The 20,493-nt window shown below is 40.9% G+C and overlaps 1 protein-coding gene across 3 annotated transcripts in view; it reads left to right on the forward strand.

Moving 5' to 3' along the window:
• alg6 (ALG6 alpha-1,3-glucosyltransferase) overlaps positions 1-20,493 on the forward strand; it is a 65,839-nt gene that overhangs the window by 5,067 nt on the left and 40,279 nt on the right. For all 3 annotated transcript variants that reach the window (XR_010019894.1, XM_063064112.1, XM_063064111.1), the window contains exons 3-7: positions 20-109; positions 2,486-2,574; positions 11,238-11,317; positions 16,951-17,015; positions 18,660-18,842. Coding sequence is in view for 2 of the 3 variants with exons in the window: in XM_063064112.1 (XP_062920182.1) it covers positions 20-109; positions 2,486-2,574; positions 11,238-11,317; positions 16,951-17,015; positions 18,660-18,842 (507 nt within the window). In the remaining variant the exon portion in view is untranslated. The remainder of the gene's footprint in view (positions 1-19; positions 110-2,485; positions 2,575-11,237; positions 11,318-16,950; positions 17,016-18,659; positions 18,843-20,493) is intronic.

A 20,493-nucleotide genomic window follows, 5' to 3' on the forward strand; every position in this document is an offset into this window, starting at 1 on the left:
GTTAATTTATTTCCCTCAGGTACTTCAATACAAGCAACAATGATCTCAAGTATTGGGGACTTGATTATCCACCTTTAACTGCTTACCACAGTCTGCTTTGTGCATATGTGTAAGTTCATTCTGCTAATAGTAGGGCAGTTTGGTATTTTGCTATTGTTCATCAGAATTCTTCAGTGTAAAATGGGTGTAGCTTTGAGCTCCTGATCAATAGCTGACCACTTTCTGCCCTGCAGTGGGAAAGTTCAATAGCATTGACTTTGGTTGAGATTTGGCTCATTCTTGATGTACCTTGATAATAACATTGTCCAAATATTACCGTGGGGCGCGATGGTGGCGTAGCGGTTAGCTCGATGCTATTACAGCTGGGGGCGTCTGGGTTCAATCCCAGCTTTCTCGGTAAGGAATTTCTAGGTTCGTAAAGAGAGCTTTTGGTACATTGGCCTTTATTAATCAAAGTATTGAGTATAAGAGCTGGAATGTTATGATGAGATTGTGTAAGGCATTGGTGAGGCCGAATCTGGAGTATTGTGTTCAGTTTTGGTCACCAAATTACAGGAAGGATATAAATAAGGTTGAAAGAGTGCAGAGAAGGTTTACAAGGATGTTGCCGGGACTTGAGAAACTCAGTTACAGAGAAAGGTTGAATAGGTTAGGACTTTATTCCCTGGAGCGTAGAAGAATGAGGGGAGATTTGATAGAGGTATATAAAATTATGATGGGTATAGATAGAGTGAATGCAAGCAGGCTCTTTCCACTGAGGCAAGGGGAGAAAAAAACCAGAGGACATGGGTTAAGGGTGAGGGGGTGAAAGTTTAAAGGGAACATGGGGGGGGGCTTCTTCACACAGAGTGGTGGGAGTATGGAATGAGCTGCCAGACAAGGTGGTAAATGCGGGTTGTTTTTTAACATTTAAGAATAAATTGGACAGATACATGGATGGGAGATGTATGGAGGGATATGGTCCGTGTGCAGGTCAGCGGGACTAGGCAGAAAATGGTTCGGCACAGCCAAGAAGGGCCAAAAGGCCTGTTTCTGTGCTGTAGTTTCTATGGTTCTATACGTCCTCCCTGTGGAATGTGTGGGTTTTCTTCCAGGTCCTCCTGCTTCTTCCCTCAGTCCAAATACATACTAGCTAGATTAATTGGCCATTGTAAGTAGTTCTGTGTTTAGACTGGGGTTAAATCGGGATTGTCGGAGGCTTGCTGGATGGTGCGGCTCATAGGGCCGGAAGAGCCTGTTCTGTGCTCTGTCGCTAAGTAAATGTGCAGATGAAGAATAGCTTCGAGTTGTGTTGCAAATGCGCTCCACTGTAAATTACAAACTAAATGTTGTGTGAAGTTGGTATTCAGGGGTTTTAGAAATTGTTCAGTTCACTTAAACTAGCAGCTTCTAATATTGAGTTAGCAAGTAGAGAACTTGGCCCTTTGAGGCTGCAGGGCCATTTCCACTCACTCCATTCCATATTCCCGTTCTCTCTTTGCATCTCTTGAAGTGTCTAGAAATCTCTTCATCTTCAGGAATATGTGGCGACCTCCACAGCCTTTTGTGTTACAGAGTTACACTTGCTCACCACCCTCTGGTGAAAAAATTTCTTCACCATTGCAGCCCTAAAGATTCTACCTTGTATCTTTGAACTATAAACACTGGTTCTGGACCTAGACAAACATGCTTCCTGCATTCATTCTCTCTTGGTAGTCAAATTTATGTATGTTACAATGAAATCCCCTCTCATTCTTCTAAGCTTGTGAATACAGTCCTAGTGGATCCAGACAGCAACTGATTGCATAAAACCATGCAGGTATGGTCAATAGGTTCAGTTGTTCAGTCCAAGCATCAGAATGGGGAAGAAATGTGATCTAAGTGATTTTGATTGTTGGTACCAGATGGGGTGGTTTGAGTAAGTCAGAAACTGCTGATTGCTTGGGATTTTCATGCACAGCAGTCTCTAGAGTTTACAGAGAATGCACATCTAATGAGCAGCAGTTCTGTGGGTGAAAGTGCCTTGTTAATGAGAGAGGTCAGAGGAGAGTGATCAAACTGGTTGAAGCTGACAGAAAGTCAAATAACCACGCGTTGCAACAATGGAGTGCAGTAGAGCATCTTGGACACACAACACATTGAACCTTGAAGTGGATGAGCTACAGCAGCAGAAGACAACAATGAACATACACACTTTGGCTACTTTATTAGGTACAGGAGGTACTGAATAAAACGTCCGATGAATGTACACCTTGTATCATATCTATTTTTGATTCTCTAAGCAAGTGCCTTGTGTGAGTTCTTCAATGGTTGATAGCAGTTCAGGCTGCTGTTTAAAGGTTGGGCACTTGGTTTAAGTTATTGAAGGCCTTCATACCAACAGCTATTTCTTTACTGGAGTAGGAGAAAGAGATATTGGGTATCCTTTCTTGAGGCTACATATATATAAATATATATATTTATAAAAGTAACAGTTAATTTAATTGTGTGTTTCTTTCTTACTCAGAGCTGAATCAATAAATCCTAAGTGGATTGCTCTTCGTATGTCTCGTGGGTATGAGAGTCTTGAGCACAAACTATTCATGAGAGCAACAGGTAACTAAGAACTTCAAATCTGGTGGGGCAGGGGAAGCACAGTGCGGGGGTGGAGAGTGGCAGCTTGCTTCACCAGCAAAGCTCTTTTGTCAGCCTAGGATCTGTTTTGGATGTTAACATTTTCAAAGGTCCTGTTTGTGCTGTAGTATCAGAAGGGGGTAAAAAAAAAGTGGCACAGTGGTGCGGAGATCAGCTCCGGTGTCAGATCTGATCTTGACTCGGATGCTGTCTGCGTCGAGTTTGCATGTTCCTCCTGTAACTGTAAGGGGTTCTCCATGATGGTCTGGTTTTGTCTATTGCACCAAAGACATCTTAATTGGTAATGTAATGTGTATGGTGCTCGAAACAGGAGGGCATCGGTTTCTGTTCAGAGGTGAGAAATTTAAAAGGAACCTTGGGCAGCTTCTTCATATAAAGGCCAGTGTATACTTGGAATAAGCTGCCAGAAGTAGTGGTTGAGGTGGGCCAATTTAGATGTCCAGTTGGACAGGAGGGGTTTTGAGGGCTATGGGCCAAATGCAGGCAGATGGGACAAGCTCACTGGGCAACGTAGCTGGCATAGACAGTTGGACTGAAGGGCCTGTCTCCTTTCTGTGTAACTATGACGATATTATCCACAGTGCAGGCTGACGGGTGGTTGAGGGAAGTGAGAGAAAAGTTATAGGATGAGTATAGATGAGTGCTTCATGGTGAGTGTGGATGTGATGGGTCGAAGGGTCTGTTTCCCTGCTATATGACTGCAGCATATTTAGATTTGGGCTGGCACATGTTTGTGTCACATAAATGCCAGGTGATCATCATCCCATACAATAGAAAGTATATCCTGACCTTTGATAGGACCTTCCTCATTGTCCTTCAACAACACCTTTTGTCTGGTTATTGACCGATTGTTCTTCAGAACCAGCAACATCAACATCATAACAGTGAGGCCAATGAAAAAGGTGGACCCTCTGACACGTGGCACATTTTTTGACTGTTATGAACATTTCCACTTTCATGAACTGATAACACATAAAAATTGCCGGTGAATGCAGCAGGCCAGACAGCATCCATAGGAAGAGGTACAGTCGACGTTTTGGGCCGAGACCCTTCGTCGGGACTAACTGAAAGAAGAGATAGTGAGAGATTTGAGAGGGGGAGGGGGAGATCTGAAATGATAGGAGAAGACAGGAGAGGGAGGGATGGAGCCAAGAGCTGGAAAGTTGATTGGTAAAAGGGATATGAGAGGATCATGGGACGGGAGGTCTAGGGAGAAAGAAAGGGGGAGGGGGGAAGCCCAGAGGATGGGCAAGCAGTATAGTGAGAGGGACAGAGGGAGAAAAATGAGAGAGAGAGAGAGAGAAAAAAAAAAATTAATAATAAATAAATAAATAACGGATGGGGTACGAAGGGGAGCTGGGCCATTAACAGAAGTTAGAGAAGTCAATGTTCATGCCATCAGGTTGGAGGCTACCCAGATGGAATATAAGGTGTTCCTCCAACCTGAGTGTGGCTTCATCTTGACAGTAGAGGAGGCCTTGGATAGACATATCGGAATGGGTCATGGAATTAAAATGTGTGGCCACTGGGAGATCCTGCTTTCTCTGGCGGACAGAGCATAGGTGTTCAGCAAAACGGTCTCCCAGCCTGCGTTGGGTCTCGCCAATACATAGAAGGCCGCATCGGGAGCACCAGACACAGTATATCACCCCAGCCAACTCACAGGTGAAGTGTTGCCTCACCTGGAAGGACTGTCTGGGGCCCTGAATGGTGGTAAGGGAGGAAGTGTAAGGGCATGTGTAGCACTTGTTCTGCTTACAAGGATAAGTGCCGGGAGGGAGATCGGTGGGAAGGGAAGCGGGGGGGGGGGAACGAATGGACAACTGGTAGCTGTTTAATTACACAGGCTTTATGCATGTTTTGCCCTTCGTTGTTTGGGCCGCCAAATTATCAAACGAAGACGTGCTCAGATCAGATTGTCAATGCCAGAAGTGGAATATCGGATATCCACAAATTTGTACAGAACACCTGGTAGTGACTGATATTCCTTGGGCATCTTATGGCTTAAACATGTGAATGACAAAGATGGAAATGTGTTTGTGTATGAAAATTAAGTACAGTGGATTCCAGTTAATTGGGACATGTCAGGAGCAGTATGTTGTGGCCAAATTAAGTGGCTGCGCCAATTATTCAGTTTCTTGGAAATAGTTTAAAAAGGTATTAACAAGACAAACCACCATTTAACTGAGTAACAGATGCATTTAAATGAAACACAGACCAAATTAGAGCAGTACTAATATTTCTGCAATACTATGAAACTGTAGTGGTTCGTAATGGAGGAATTCATGAGTATACGCTGGCATTGTACTCGATTGGTAAACTATCCATTCTTAGCCCCTTAAAGCATCAAGGTTTAATGCTTTTCCCAATAATCAACGATTTCTTGTTATCAGTTCCTGACGTATTTGAACAACGCAGCACAGTTATGCGATCCATTGCTTTATTTTGAACCTGATTATGTTGGTGTTTGTAGCAAAAGGAATCATCCAGTATGGCATGATTTTTTTTAAAAAAAAAAGGTCTGTTTCGTTGGCATTGTAGATGTCATCTGCACAAAATTTTTGAAGCAAGTTGGGGAATTTGCAGATTTCTATGTTTCTGCACTTATAGCATCAATACTACCTTTCTCACCACGTGCTTTCTTGAATTTAATGTGGTGTCCACATTTCCATTGGGATAACCAACGATCTGTTGCTTTAAAATCTTTGTGGCCCAGCTTCCTAGCTAACTCCTCTGACTTGTTTTTTGATATTGGTCCACTGACACGCACAACTCGTCCAGTTATAATGGAAAGCCATTGATTGAGACCCTTTTCAACATCTGGATCTTCACCTTTACATTTTCATTTTAGGGATGTTCTTTGTTGTCCCTCTCATAATGCCCATTCTTCTCACAGTTTATCTTGCTGATGTATCAAGTGTGCAATTGTAGATTTCGGCAATCCAGTTATCTATTCCAAGTGATGATAAGTGGTGTTGGGCGGATAACTTTTAATTTGGTCCGGTAGGGTATCTTTTTCCGCTAGTGTCACATTTTTTTTGTGGCAAGAGTCTCTACAATTTATTTTTAACGTCAAAATTAAAGAAAACTAAAATTAAAAAAGAAATAATAAATAACAAATAGGAAATAAATATCGAGAACATGAGATGAAGAGTCATTGAAAGTGAGTCCACAGGCTCTGGGAGCATTTCAGTGATTGGGCAAGTGAAGTTGAGTAAAATTATCCCCTTTGCTTCAAGAGCCAGATGGCTAAAGGGTAATAATTGTTCCTGAACCTGGTGATGTGAGCTCTGAGGCTCCTGTACCACCTTCCTGATGGCAGCAGCGAGAAGAGAGCATGTCCTGGGTGGTGGGGGTCCCTGATGACAGGTGTTGCTTTTCTGCAGCAATGCTTTGTACAGATGTGCTCAATGGTGGAGAGAGCTTCACATGTGATTAACTGGGCCACATCCACTACTTTTTGTAGGATTTTCCATTCAACGACATTGGTGTTTCTATACCAGGTTGTGATGCAGCCAGTCAATATACTCTCCACTACACACTGCAAACTCCTAAGGAAGTAGAGGCGCTGCCATGCTTTCTTTGTGATTGCACTTGTGTGCTGGGCCCAGGGCTGGTCCTCCAAATTAATAACATCGAGGAATTTAAAGTTGCTCTCCCTCTCCATCTCTGATCCTCTGATGCAGGTTGGGTCATGGACCTTTAGTTTCCTCCTCCAGAAATCAATAATCAGCTCATTGGTCTGCTGACATTGAGTAAGAGGTTGTTGTTGTGGCACCACTCAGCCAGCTGTTCAATCTGGGTCCATCTATATCAAGATCTGGATGATAAGGTGGTAAACCGGGCCAGCAAATTTGCCGATGACACTAAGATTGGTGGTGTAGTGGACAATGAGGAAGACTATCGAAGCTTGAAGCAGGATCTGGATCAGCTGGACAAATAGGGTGATAAATGACAGATGGAATTTAATGCAGACTAGTGCGAAGTGTTGCACTTTCGGAGGACCAACCAGGATAGTTCTTACACAGTGAGTGAGGAGTGTGTTGGAACCGATCTGGGAATATAGATCCATAATTCCTTGAAAGTCGCGTCACATGTAGGGTCATAGACAAATCCAGTGGCTCATTGGCCTTCATAAATCAACGTGCTAAACACAGGAATTAGGATGTTATCGTTTAAATTGTATAAGATGTTGGCAAGGCCTAATTTGGAGTATTGTGTGCAATTTTGGTCACTTACCTGCAGGAAAGATGTAAATAAGATTGAAAGAGTGCAGAGAAAATTTACAAGGTTGTTGCCAGGACTTGACGACCCAAGTTATAGGGAAAGGTTGAATTGGTTAGGACTCTGTTCCCTGGAACATAGAAGATTGAGGGAGATTTGATAGAGGTGTACAAAATTATGAGGGGTATAGATAGGGTAAATGCAAGTAGGCATTTACCACTGAGGTTAGGTGGAACTATAACTAGAGATCATGCGTTAAGAGTGGAAGATGAAATGTTTAAGGGGAACATGAGGTGAAACTTCTTCTCTCAGAGGGCGGTGAAAGTGTGGAACGAGCTGCCAACGCAAGTGGTGGATGCGATTAAGATTTTAATGTTTGAGAGATGTTTGGATAGGTACATGGATGGGAAGGGTATGGAGGGTGATGCTCCAAGTGGAGGTCAGTGGGACTAGGCAATTTAAATGGGCTGGCATGGACTATATGGGCCAAAGGGCCTGTTGTTCTGTAGTTTTTTTTAAGATTATGACTCTATTAAGTTGATTTAAAAGTACATTGCTTAAAGAGAAGTTATATGCTTCAGATTGCAGTGATAGTAATTCAAAAGATGTATGTGTACAAGTATTATAAGTAGCCTGCAGACTGTCACCATGGTTCACTGGCACCATCTTGCAAAATGAGGTCCAAATGGATAACATAATATAAGCATGTGCAACTGATGCAACTGTTCATTCTAAGCACAGTGTAGTGTCTTAACAGCCTCACAAGTACATGTGCCTAACCGTTTCTTGTCCCAATTAGGCAGAACGGTGTCCCAAATAAATGAAGGGAATCCCAGCTATGTTCTCGATTTGTTTAAGAGTTGTTCCAAATAATTGGCTGCCCCAGTTAACCAGAATCCACCGTACATGGGGAAAGTCACAAAACTGTATACTCATCATAATAAGGAATAAAAAAAAAACAGCTTTGTGGAAGCTATGCAGTTCTGATGGTTGTGGATTAATTCTTATGAAGTCAAGTGTTGTGCGGCTTCTGCTTTTGTAGATGAGGGAGAAATGTGTATGTTACTGTCAGCCATAGTCTCAGACTGAACGTTTTACTGCAGCACCCTCTGTCGAAAGTCTTAGATCAACTTTCATTAACACCTGTTCAGTGGGGATCTTGAGAATTCTGCTGGTCATGTGGACATAGAACTCAGATGGTGTAACACAGTGAAACCCTTCATCCCACAATGTTGTACTGACCTTGTAACGTTCTCCAAGATCAATATAAACCAGGGGTCCATGGACTCCTTGCTTAATGGTATTGGTCCATGGCATCAAAATCATTGGGAACCCTTGGTGTAAACCTTCCCTTCCAAATTGCCCTCCATTTTTCTTTCTTCTATGTGTCTATCTAAGAGTCACAAGTATCCTTAATGTATCTGCCTCTACCACAATCCCTAGCAATGTGTTGTATTCACTTACTGCTTTAAAAAAAACCTCTGACAGCCCCCCGAACTTAAATTACTTTAAGTTGTGTCCGCTCATATTAACCACTGCTGCCATGGGGAAAAAGGTGCTGGCTGTCCACTCAACCTACCCTTTTTATCATCCTCTGAGAACAGAACAGCGCAGCATATTCGCCCGTTCTACGAGGGGTGATTGATAAGTTCCTGGCCTAAGGTAGAAGGAGTCAATTTTAGAAAACCAAGCACATTTATTTTTCAACATAGTCCCCTCCTACAGGTATACACTTAGTCCAGCAGTCTTGGAGCACATATGGATCCCTTCTTTGTAGAAGTGGTCCACAGCAGGGGTGATGGATAAGTTTTTGGCCTAAGGTAGAAGGAGATGAAATATTAACTTCAAACTTTCTGCATTATCACTCAAAGAGTTGAACTGGACGTGCACATAACAAGAGCATCTTGGACCTCCAGGTGGTCCACAGCAGGGGTGATTGATAAGTTTGTGGCCTAAGATAGAAGGAGATGAGTTATACAGCTCTTGTTACATGCACGTGCAGTTCAACTCTGAGTGAAAATGCAGAAAGTTTGAAGTTAATACTCATCTCCTTCTTCCTTAGGCCACAAACTTATCAATCACCACTGCTGTGGACTGCTTTCTGGAGGTCCAGAACGCCAACTTCTACAAAGAAGGGATCCATATGCTCCACGACCGCTGGAATAAGTGTGTAAATGTAGGAAAAATAAATGTGCTAAGTATTCTAAAATTGACTCCTTCTACCTTAGGCCATGAATTTATCAATCACCCCTCGTAGTACTAACTTCATACTTGTTAAGGGTTCATTGAGGACCTCCCCTACCACCTTCAGCTCCAGGCACACATTTCCTCTTTTATCCCTGATCAGTCCTACTATCACTCATGTACTGTTCTTCATGTACATGTGGAAGGCCTTGGGGATTTCCTTAATCCTACTTGCCAAAGCCTTCTCATGTCCCCTTCTAGCTTTCCTAAGTCCCTTCTTAAGCACCTTCCTGACGGCATTATCACTTTCAAGAGTCCTGTCTGGATGGGACAGACCTATCCAGTGCCCCATGTAAGTGCTCCCTGAACAACTTCCACATTTCTGTTATACATTTCCCTGAATACATCCAATTCTAATTTGTTTCCCAGTTCCTGCCTGATAACATCATAATTCTCCCCTCCCCAATTATTACTTTCTCATACCATCTGCTCCTATCCTCCTGCATGACTGGTAAAGCTCATGGAGTTGAGGTCACTATCTCCAAAAGGCTCACCCACTGAGAGATCTGTCACCTGACCAGGTTTATTGCCTAGTACCAGATCCATTATGGCCTCTCCTCTAGTTGGCATGCCAGCATACATTATTGTGTTAAGAATTATTCTGGCTAGATTACAAGTATTATTTTTCTCTCTGTCCCATACATTAAAGATGTAATGTGTTGATTAAAATTAAATGTGAAATGTCTATTGATACCTGTGAGTGATGTGATTCCTAAACTGGAGTGCTATTGACTGACATGATATTAGAGATTTCCAACCAGTACTTTGAGGAGGAAGCCTCTGGGTTTCTACAAACCATTTTGGTCTGGTTCATTGCATGCAATGAGTCCCATTCACAATACATTGAACTGCAGTGTACAATTGCAAATTGTCCCTGTGGTTCAATGCTTTAAACCATGGAATGGACCAATAGATAGAATCGAGACAGTTCCTTGACCCACGATATTTTGTGATAGATTGCATTTGTGTGGGGGAATTGGGCTGTTGGTGGTCAGGGACTGGGCTGAATATATTCAGCCATAATTCGATAAGCTGACCCTATGGTGTGAAATAATGGACTTGAACTCGTGGTGGAACAAAGAAAATAATACCAGACCAGAAATCCAAAAGAAATGTGATGCATTGGAAATACTGCAATAAAATATCCCCATCGCCACACCAGCAGGATTTTTTCATTTCTTCTGGCTATTTCCTTGTGATCTCAGAGTGTCAGTTGGGTTCAGTTGGTTCTTGATTTCCTGCACAATCATTTCAGACAATGCAGATCAAAAAGAACTTGACCCTGCTCCTCCTCATACACTGCATGCATTAAAGTCGCATGGAAGTTGAGATGGACTAAAGCAGTAGAAGGGAAAGGGGACTGGAGTCAGCAGCAGTTATGTTTTTTCTCAGGATCACATTGCTGAATGCTGGATCTCTTTTTGATGGACCACTTTCAGACTACAGTCCTTAAAAGCTTGGGAATTAAGGATACAAAGAAAAGCAAACTTGAAGTTCTGACCAGGAAAATGGTCTGAATTCCATGATCTATTTAGTAAGCTGAGCTTGTAATCTCAGATGAACAAAATCAGAAAGCATTTTTGCAGAATGTTTGCGGAAATATGGAATACCCTTCCCCAAGTCACTTTGGATGTTGGGTTAATGTTATAGAATTTTGTGGGATATGCCGCAAAGGCAGACAAACGAAGTGGAGCATAGAACTGGTTTGAGAGAGTGAGCGATCTATACTCAATGCAAGCTGAAATATCTGTGGTATGTACAGAGTTAAGTGGTCTTGTTCAGGGTGGTGTTGGCACTGCTAAAATGGTGCTGGAGTCCTTAGCGGAAGGAAAGGGAAAGTAGTAAAATATTGATTTAGGCAAACTTTATATGATGAAAAGTATGTTTTTAGTTGTCTAGAAGTAGACCTAATGAAATCAGTAGCCTATGGAGGAGGTACATTGCAGTGACCGACAGTTGTGGAATGGTGTAACAGAGATGGTGAGCTAACTACCAAGAAAACCTGTTGAAGCAGATAGCACGTGGGTTCAACATTTGAAAGATAACATCAAAAGTCATACCTGTGGACTGAGGTTTCACCATTTGGAGGTTTTTTTTATTATCCTATGCAGTAAGATTCTGATTGACACTTCTAACATACTATTAATTTTATTTAGTGCTTGCGGCAGACTTCAGTGTATATATCCCGGCAATCCTTTACTATATTCTTCACTGTGAAGGCCCAAAGACCATGAAGGTAGGCATTGCATTCAATGTTACTATTGCAATTTTTAAAAATCAATTATTAAGCAAATGTTTGCTGTTAATTTTTTTAGCCTTGAGCCATATACCTAAAATATCAACTTTTTAAAACGATTAATTTTGTAAGTAGAAGATTGTCTCAGATAGTTGTTCCAAGAATCAAACAAATGGCATTGGTATTTTGTGAAGCAAAAAATTGCAGGTACTGGAAATCAGAAGTAAAACCAGAAAATGTTTGAAATAACTTTCTGGTTCTGATAAAAGGTCATTTCAAAGCTAGAGTTAGAAAATACAAGTTTCTTTCTATCAGAACAATTCTGTTAGACTATATCATTGGAGAACTAGCAGTTATTTTCTTCACTGCAACCTGCTACCGGGTATTTTTAATTATACATTTTGCTGACAGAGTAAACAGTGGTTGGCCTCATTAAGAATGAGAATGAGACGATGTACAGAGAGGAGATAGAGCAGCTGGTAGAATGGTGCGAGCACAACAACTTGAGTTTCAACGTGGACAAGACCAAAGAGGTGATTGTGGATTTGAGGAAGGTGCAAGCTGGCCACTCCTCACTACACATACATGGCTCTTCTATAGAGAGAGTTAGGAGCACCAAGTTTCTGGGAATACACATAATGGATGATTTCACCTGGTCCCTCAACACCACCTTTTTGGTCGAGAAAGCATTGCAGCGTCTCTGAAGAGACTGAGCAAGTGAGGGTCCTCCCCATTAACCCATTTTTACAGGAGCACCATTGACTGTCCTGACCAGTTGCATTACCGTCTGGTACAGGAATTGCACGGCAACTAACCACATGTCCTCTTACAAAGGATTACGACAACTGCTAAAAAGAGCATCGGTGTCTCTCTTTCACCCATTAGAGATATTTATCAAGAGTGCTGCATAAGCAGGAGCTTTAGCATTTTCAGTGATCCCTCCCATCAGTCCAACAATCTCTTTTATGTCCTACCATCAGGAGATACCGTAGCATTAGGACAAGAACTATTAGGATGAGAAACAGCTTCTTCCCTAGGCTGTAAGACTATTGAACTCCCTATCACCACCCAGTCTCTTCATGTATGAAGCACCAATAGTGTTACACAGTTTACTTTTTAACTTGTATTGTATATGCACCTTATTATTTGTTTAATTTGTGATAATATTACCTTGTATATTATGTGTGTGAGTTATATTTTCTGTCTTGTGCACCTTGGTCCAGAGGAGCATTGTCTCGTTTAGTGGTATACATGTGTATGGTTGAATGACAATAAACTTGAACTTGAACTCCTTCGCATGTAACTTCATTGTTTACTTCACTCAGAGAGTTGATGGTTAAGATAGATTTTCTGTGATGCAGCTGTGTGGATTTGAAGCTCCGATTTATTTGGCAGCTTCATGGATTATTATTGTACAACACCATGTCCTGTTCTGATGCACGCCATTCCGACTGTATATTTTTTCTTGTGTCATCCATTCATGTGCAGCTGAAATTGCAGGACATGACTCTCATTCAGCCTTGTGTGGAACTTGATGTGTGCTCTTCACTGCTTTATTTCTGTGCTCCATTTTGTGGCACTACTTGCTCCTTTCTGAAAACAATAGACTAGAAAAGAAATTTACATAGAAAAAGCAATGTGCCATGTTATTAGAGTGAAAAATATCCAGCAGCTTTCTTTGGCCTTGATCTGATAAGTGAAGTTATTTTCTTCAGGATCATGAGTTCTCTAAATTCTCAACCCCAGATGGCAGTGGAGGCAGTGGTTGAGAATATTGAAGACTGTGATTGGCAGATTTTTGGAAACTAAGGGAATCAAAAGACATGAAGACTTGGAAAGAATCTGGATTTCGACAGAACATTTGTGTATGACTGAAATCTTCTATTGGTATATGTTCTTGTGAATAAGAGAGATCCTTTGAATTGCAATTTGCCACAATGTTCACAAAAGCAGCATTTTGCCCTAACCTACCTAGTGAATTTCAAATTGCTGCATGTGCATATTTATTGGCTATTAAACTCACCACAGAAAGTTAATCTGGTAAATTAACAGTATAAGTACCCCTTTAACAACATAATAGTTGTTAATGACAGCCAGACAACTTTACTTGCCCAGAAAGTGAACAGTTAAATCGTGTAGTTTGTTCCTTCAGATTGAGAGTTATAGAGACTTCAATTAAAACTTTGTTTTCTTTAACTTTTTTAAAAAAATTAACAATTTGATTTTATTGGGGAAAGGGGATGGGGAATGGTGAAGGGGGGTGGAGAGCATTACTGGAAGTTCAGGAAGTCAGTGTTCATTTCGAGCACCTGTAGATTTTCTGGTTTGTTTTTTTGATGAGTTGCCTTGAATTCATATTTTTTTTATTTGTCTTCCTTTCTACCCCTATGTACCACTTAATTCTCAAATCTCTTTTGTTTAAGAAATAAATTATTTATCCCATTGATCATGATTGATAGTCCAAGATGACTTGTTTTCTCAACCACTGTTATTCACTTGTACTTTCATTAGTCTTCTGGACAAAATCTTTGAACTAAAGACTGCAGAAGCAAATCTAACCATTGAGTACACAGTGAGAAATTGTGGACATTATCATCTACTCAAATCGTCACTTGGATTTGGGAGGAGGATTCAATTTTGCCTTCTGTATCCTTTGTTACTTCTTAGCATAGTATCTACCACTCTCATAATGTATTCTGTAAAAAGTTCAACTAAATATAAGTTTATTTTCCAGAGCAGAGTATATTAAATTCATTACCAGCTCAAAGTATTGATAAAGTAATGGGATTCAGTGGGTTAAGTACATTGCAGAATCAAAGCTGTTCCAGATTCAAATGCCTAGCTTGAAATGAAGAAGCTAATTTCAGTTGCAAGTATTTGGCTGGGTGACTGTAGATATAAAGTAGTGAAAATCATCATTCGAATGTGGGTGGTGGGTTCAAGGTTGAGAATAATGGCCATTTTACCAGTAGAGAATGCTCCCTTTCCTAATCATCATCTCTGTGTGTATATTTCTGTATTGATGGACAAGTGTTGGGTGAAGGGAAATTAACACTCCACTGTAATGAGGCAGCATCCCATCAGAAAAATAGTTTGTTTACACCATGTAGGTTCAAGTGATGAGTGTCAACTTGGTTCAAAGAAACTTATGGAAGCATATCCTAAAAACTTATTTTCTTTGATAAAAAGCAAAAGCAATGTTCAGTGAAGGGAGAGTGCGGAAGAAGAAACTGAATAATTTCTATGGATTGATTAAGCTGCAGTTCTGAATCAACAAATGATTTACTGCAATTTGTCATTTTTGGACTTGAGAGTTTCAGTTATGTCCTTGGGATGGAGCATAACGGCAGAACAAATGAGGTTCATTTTTGGGATGTACTGACTTGAGGGTAATGTTATTAGAAACTGGCTTGAGGTCTTAAATTCTATCACATTATAGAATTATCATTAGATTTACTGATATTTTTGTATACTCAAACAACAAAGCCAAATCATTAACGTGCTTTAAATGCTGATAAAAGTCAAGGTGAAGGCTTCCTTGATCTCTGGTGGGTGCTTCAAGATAACAAGCAACATACATATGCCATGAAACCAGATCTGTTTGGCTAGTAAGCAATTTTTGAAATCGTTTCCTGAGAAGCTGGTTGGGGGTGGGGAAGCAGGGGGTGGAGACAACTAGGGCAATCAACAGCTGAGAGGGAGCAGTAATGACATTTATTTACTGTTCATCCCAAGTAATTATCAGTAGTTCATATAAAGGTAACAGCTGCGATTGTGTATTAACTGCCTCACGTTCTTAGTCGTGCGCAGTGAGCAAGTGTTCCTAAATTAGCATCTGCGTTGCGTGTCTAAAATCACAGAAGACCGCAGCGTGCTGTGTCATAGGGTATAAATCCTGGCAACCGTCTTAGCAAAATACAGAGCACAAATGTTTTTACTATCTCTGAATATTTTATTTCACTGCTTTCTCCTGAGGTCCCTAATCCTTAATGATTATCTTAAACAAGGTTCACGTTTTCCAATGTAGATAAGCAATAGTGTATTTGGTTGTGAAGATTATAATGCTTGAGCCTGATTCTGTTCTGGTATTGTTGCTAACTTCCTCCTTTGCCAACAAGCATTAAATCTTTATTTTCAGTGCCCTGGATGATTTGACTCTTTAATGAGACTGCCCTTCCTTCAAGTAAAGGAAGGAATGAATGTTACTACCTGTGGTTCGAATCCTGTTGACATCTATTTACATGTTCCAGGAATGGAACTCGGATCAGACCACCACATCCGCTTCACTCTTTCATTGAGTTCACAGTGCAAAGTTCTTGTAAAGCACCGTATTTTAGCTTTATTTTCTTGCATTTTGTATGGTTGTAATGTGTTCCACATACTGTTGTGTGGCATTTTCTGTTTGATAGGAGATTGCATTCGTTTATTGTCAAAAACATAAAGATGGTATAAATACCAATTTTCTTAAACTTCTAAGGAAGTAGAGATGCTGGTATGCCTTTGTTATAGTTGTATCCATGTGGTGGGCCCAGTGCAGGTCCTCTGAAATATTGATACTCAGAAACTTGAAGTTGTTCACCCTTTCCTTTGTGTACTTCCCCAATCTTTCCAAGTTGTATTGTTGAGTACACTATAAGTGATGTCTGTGAAATGTTTTTGTCTAGCATTCTCTCTAACTTATCTGAAAACTGTACCATGCAAAAGTGAGCCAAACAAATAAAGTTAAAACTTTTGTTTGAAATAGCAAGTGGGGTTACATAGAGCAGGCAGAAAAGTGACAGTTGAATAATAGGGTAGGCTTGAGGGGCCAAATGGTCTTTTACACTTCCTTCAATTGTATTGCTAATTGTTTTCAAATGAGCACTGCAACAAAATGTGTGTGTTAACGTTTTGTGAAGATTAGACTGTGCTCCATTATGGCATACCTGTGGTCAGAAAGCTTGATCAGAAACACTCTTGACTAAGATGACCATCATGGCCAGTTAACTTGCGCTTGCCATCTAACCCGAACTTGGGAAGAACAGATACTGAGACATTATGATTTGATGTCGTGAGGTAACACAAACAAAATAAATCACATAGACAAGAAGACCTTCGAGTTTTGGTTTGCAGAGAAAAAATAATTAGCCAGACTTCCCCATGCATGATTAGTATCAGTGGCCCCTTTTGGATGTATACACTGGTAAGTGTAAGTTAAACTCAGTCATTGTTTTTCTGCAGTTGTGCAAACTGATAAACGCCATGTGAGATGTGTGCCACACTGTAGACAATATAAAGTGTTTGCATTTGCAGCATATGTTGACATCTTAAGACGAAATGTAATGAAAGTTGAGGGATGGGGAGCTGTTGTCACTTATCAAAAGCCATGATTTTGTACGTTGCCAGAGGAAGCGATTGAGCTGATTATAATAATATGCATTTAAGAAGCACTTGGGTAGGTACATGGAGGGTGGGGCTTAGGGGTGTATGGGCCAAACACAGAACATTGGGACTAGTTGGGTGGGTGGGCATTGTGGTTGACATGGACTTGTTGGGCCAAAAGGCCTGTATCTGTGCTGCCCTATGGCTTTATAACTCAACTTAATGTTTGAAAGATATTACAAACTTACAAGCTCTACTGTTACTCTTCACAGGTATCGTATTTGTTGTGTGCATTACTCTATCCTGGACTACTGCTTATTGACCATGGGCATTTTCAATATCCTTACTGATGGTGGCTTTCAGATATTTTTAAAAAGGAGGTAATACCTAGGTCCACCCTGAGTGCTTCGATAGTGACTGTTTGATGTGGTCTGGCACTCAGCCTCATGGGGTAGACTGATCTCAGGGTCAGTCCCTGACCCTTACTAGTTTCTTGAATGCTGACTGAAATCTCTTATCCAGGGGAGGAAAATTAATAGTGGTTCCAGCTGCTGTTTGGTCCTCTGGGGAAAAATGTGTGGTAGTTGTTTGAGGACAGATAGGGTTCTGTTGTAATTTTCACTCATGGAAGGTAACAATATCAGCCCTGTGGCAACAAAAGCTTAGGTGTGGTCTGTGTGGAGGTTGCGCATTGTCCCTTTGACCAAAAGGGCTTCCTCCAGGTGTTCTGGTTTGTTCCAGCATGCTGGTTGGTAAGTTAATTGGCTACTGTCAATTGCCCCTGTGTCGGTGAATGATGGGAGAATTGAGGGAGGTGCAGTTAAATAGAATGTGAGAGGAAAAATTTGAGTGATGTGATGGGCAGTGTGAATGCTGTGGGCTGAAGAACCTACTGGTCTGTTCCATGACTCTGACTTCATTATCTATGACAGGGGTCCCCAACCTTTTTTGCACTGCGGACTGGTTTAATATTGACAATATTCACAATATTCTTGCGGACCGGCTGACCGGGGGGGGGGGGGTGGGGGGGGGTGTTCAAGTAGGGTTAAACTCACCTCACATGTCTTTTACAGTTAGGGTTGCCAACTTTCTCACTCCCAAATAAGGGACAAAAGTAGCAGTCAAATATGGACAGTGTTTACCCCGAGTAAGACTACCATGACCATGAAGCCTTGCATGGGCACCTATGTGCGCATGTGCGTAAGTGCTGATTTTTTTTTCCACAAGTTGGTTTTGACTTAATCTTCCCGACTACACTGTACATACCTTATTTCTGATTTATATAGGCTGTGTATTTATCATATCATTCCTGCTTTTACTATATGTTAGTGTTATTTTAGGTTTTATGTGTTATTTGTAATGATTTGGTAGGTTATTTTTTGGGTCTGGGAATGTTCAAAAATTTTTCCCATATAGGTTAATGGTAGTTGCTTCTTCACTTCACGCCATTTCAGCACGAAAGGTTTCATAGGAACGCTCTACATTAGCGGGTGAAATACGGGACAAGGGCAGTCCCGCATGGGACAAACCAATTTAGCCCAATGTACGGGATGTCCCGGCAAATACAGGACAGTTGGTAAGCCTATGTTCAAGTTGAACAGTGCGTGACGGAATGAGGAAAGGTGCAGCTGACTCGTATCGTTTCCTCACGGCCTGGTGGTTGGGGACTGCTGATCTATGAAACGAAGAATTAATGTCAAACATTCTAGAGGTGCTGATAGAATGGAAATAATTATGAAGTAAAATGCCACCTTTGACTGTAACTAAATCAATTTTTAAAAATTTTTAGTTTGTCTCCAAGAGGAATTTGAAAAGCATTAAATTTAATCTGTGTCCTGACACTTTACCTAAATCCTGCTTATATGATATATTTTGAAAATGTTCTGCTGGAAAAAAAATCCTTTTATGAAAGTAGGCAGCTTTGGTTTATTTCATATCTAGTCTGGGTTCATACTTTATTCAGTCCTTAACATGAAAGCACATACAACTGTATCAGCTTGGGCCTTGCCCTATGGGGGTTGCTGGGCCTTTTGAAAGGCCGGGTCCTGTTGGGATCCATGGCATTTTGCTTAGCTCTTAATTATAAGCAAATGGAACTTTATCATGCTCTCCCATTCTTCTGCTATCTACTTGGAAGCTGTTTGAAAGACCTGAGCAGTGGAGGGTGAGTAGCTAAAAACTAATAGAATTTGAGTTTTGGCTGCGTCAGATAAATCAGGTAAGGTCGTTTTAAGATTCGTAAATTGTTCTATTTTGCAATTGCTCTGTAAGCGACTTAAATACAAATCCAAGCATTATTTTTAGAATAACTAGTAGCTTCTTTCCAAATATTCCTTATAACTGAAATCTTTCGTAGAAAACAAGGATAATTTCCTGGTGTCTGAAGTTGTACAATGCTAGTCAGTAAGCATTTGAGTAGAGACTAATGTATTGTGGAATTGGCTATACATTCGACAGTGTCAGATTTGAGTGTCATTTTCTCTGATGGAAGTGTGGTAGTAATGCTGTAATTTACCTCTGAACTTGGAAAGTTGATGGGTTAGGAGTATGAACTGTAAAAGGACAGAATTTGACTTGCCTGGTATGACCCAAAGTTGGAAGAACTTTTTATCATTCTGTAGTAATAAATGTGCAGAATGGACATGTGCAAGATATTGACAAACGGATTTTTTTTTCAGAACTATAATCCACCTGGGATCAATGTATTCCAAAGAGTTGGTGAGAAAATAAGTGGATGATATATCTATTGATTAGAAAGTAATGATGTAATTCCTTTCACAACCCCTTAATCTCAAAAGCAATTCAGAGCCACAAGATATTTTCAACATTGTAAATTGGGGAAGCATAACATCAGGTTTATGCAACACTCACAACATGCTGGAGGAACTCAGCAGGTCGGGCAGCATCCGTGGAAACGTTGATTGATCATTTCCGCGGATGCTGCCCGACTTGCTGAGTTCCGCCAGCATGTTGTGAGTGTTGCTTTGACCCCAGCATCTGCAGAGTATTTTGTGTTTACATCAGGTTTACAGAGTTTCACCTAGAAGGTTGTAACAGATGTCACCTGTTTCAGTCATGTTACACTTCAGAAATAATATACAAGCTTCCGCTAGTACAGTGAAATAAAGAACTCTGTCTGTTTGAGGAATAACGACTGTTCAGTCAGTGGAAGTGTATCTGAAACGGGCCTTATCCAAAGACTAACATCTACAACAGCTTAGCATTCCTAGGTACTGCACTGGAGCATGAACTTGGGTTGTGATGGTCCAGAAATAGTTTTCATAAAACACCTTTCTTATTGATTAGATGTTAATGTTGAATTCACTGAATGATGACAATATAACTTCAGATGGTTATACAAAAATGTCAGGTTCAACAATATCAGGGTAGAAGTTTACCTTTCTTGCCTAATCTAGTGTAGTGCTAAGCAGGATCCCTGCTTGCGTAGTTCACTAATACCATCTACTGAAATGGCTATCAAATCACTCACTGCAAAAGGAATTAAGACCATAAGATATAGGAGCAGAAGTAGGCCATTTGGCCCATTGTCGCTGCTCCGCCATTCAATCATAGGCTGATCCAATTCTTCCAGTGATTCCCACTCCACCCCATACCCTTTGATGCCCTGGCTAATCAAGAACCTATCTATCTCTGCCTTAAATACACCCAATGACTTGGCCTCCATAGCTGTTCGTGGCAACAAATTCCACAGATTTACCACCCTCCAACTAAAGTAATTTCTCCGCAATCAGTTCTAAAAGGACGTCCTTCCATCCTGAAGTCGTGCCCTCTTGTCCTAGAATCCCCTACCATGG

The sequence above is a fragment of the Mobula hypostoma genome, chromosome 12, assembly GCF_963921235.1.
Source record: "Mobula hypostoma chromosome 12, sMobHyp1.1, whole genome shotgun sequence".
NCBI classification, from domain to species: domain Eukaryota; kingdom Metazoa; phylum Chordata; class Chondrichthyes; order Myliobatiformes; family Myliobatidae; genus Mobula; species Mobula hypostoma.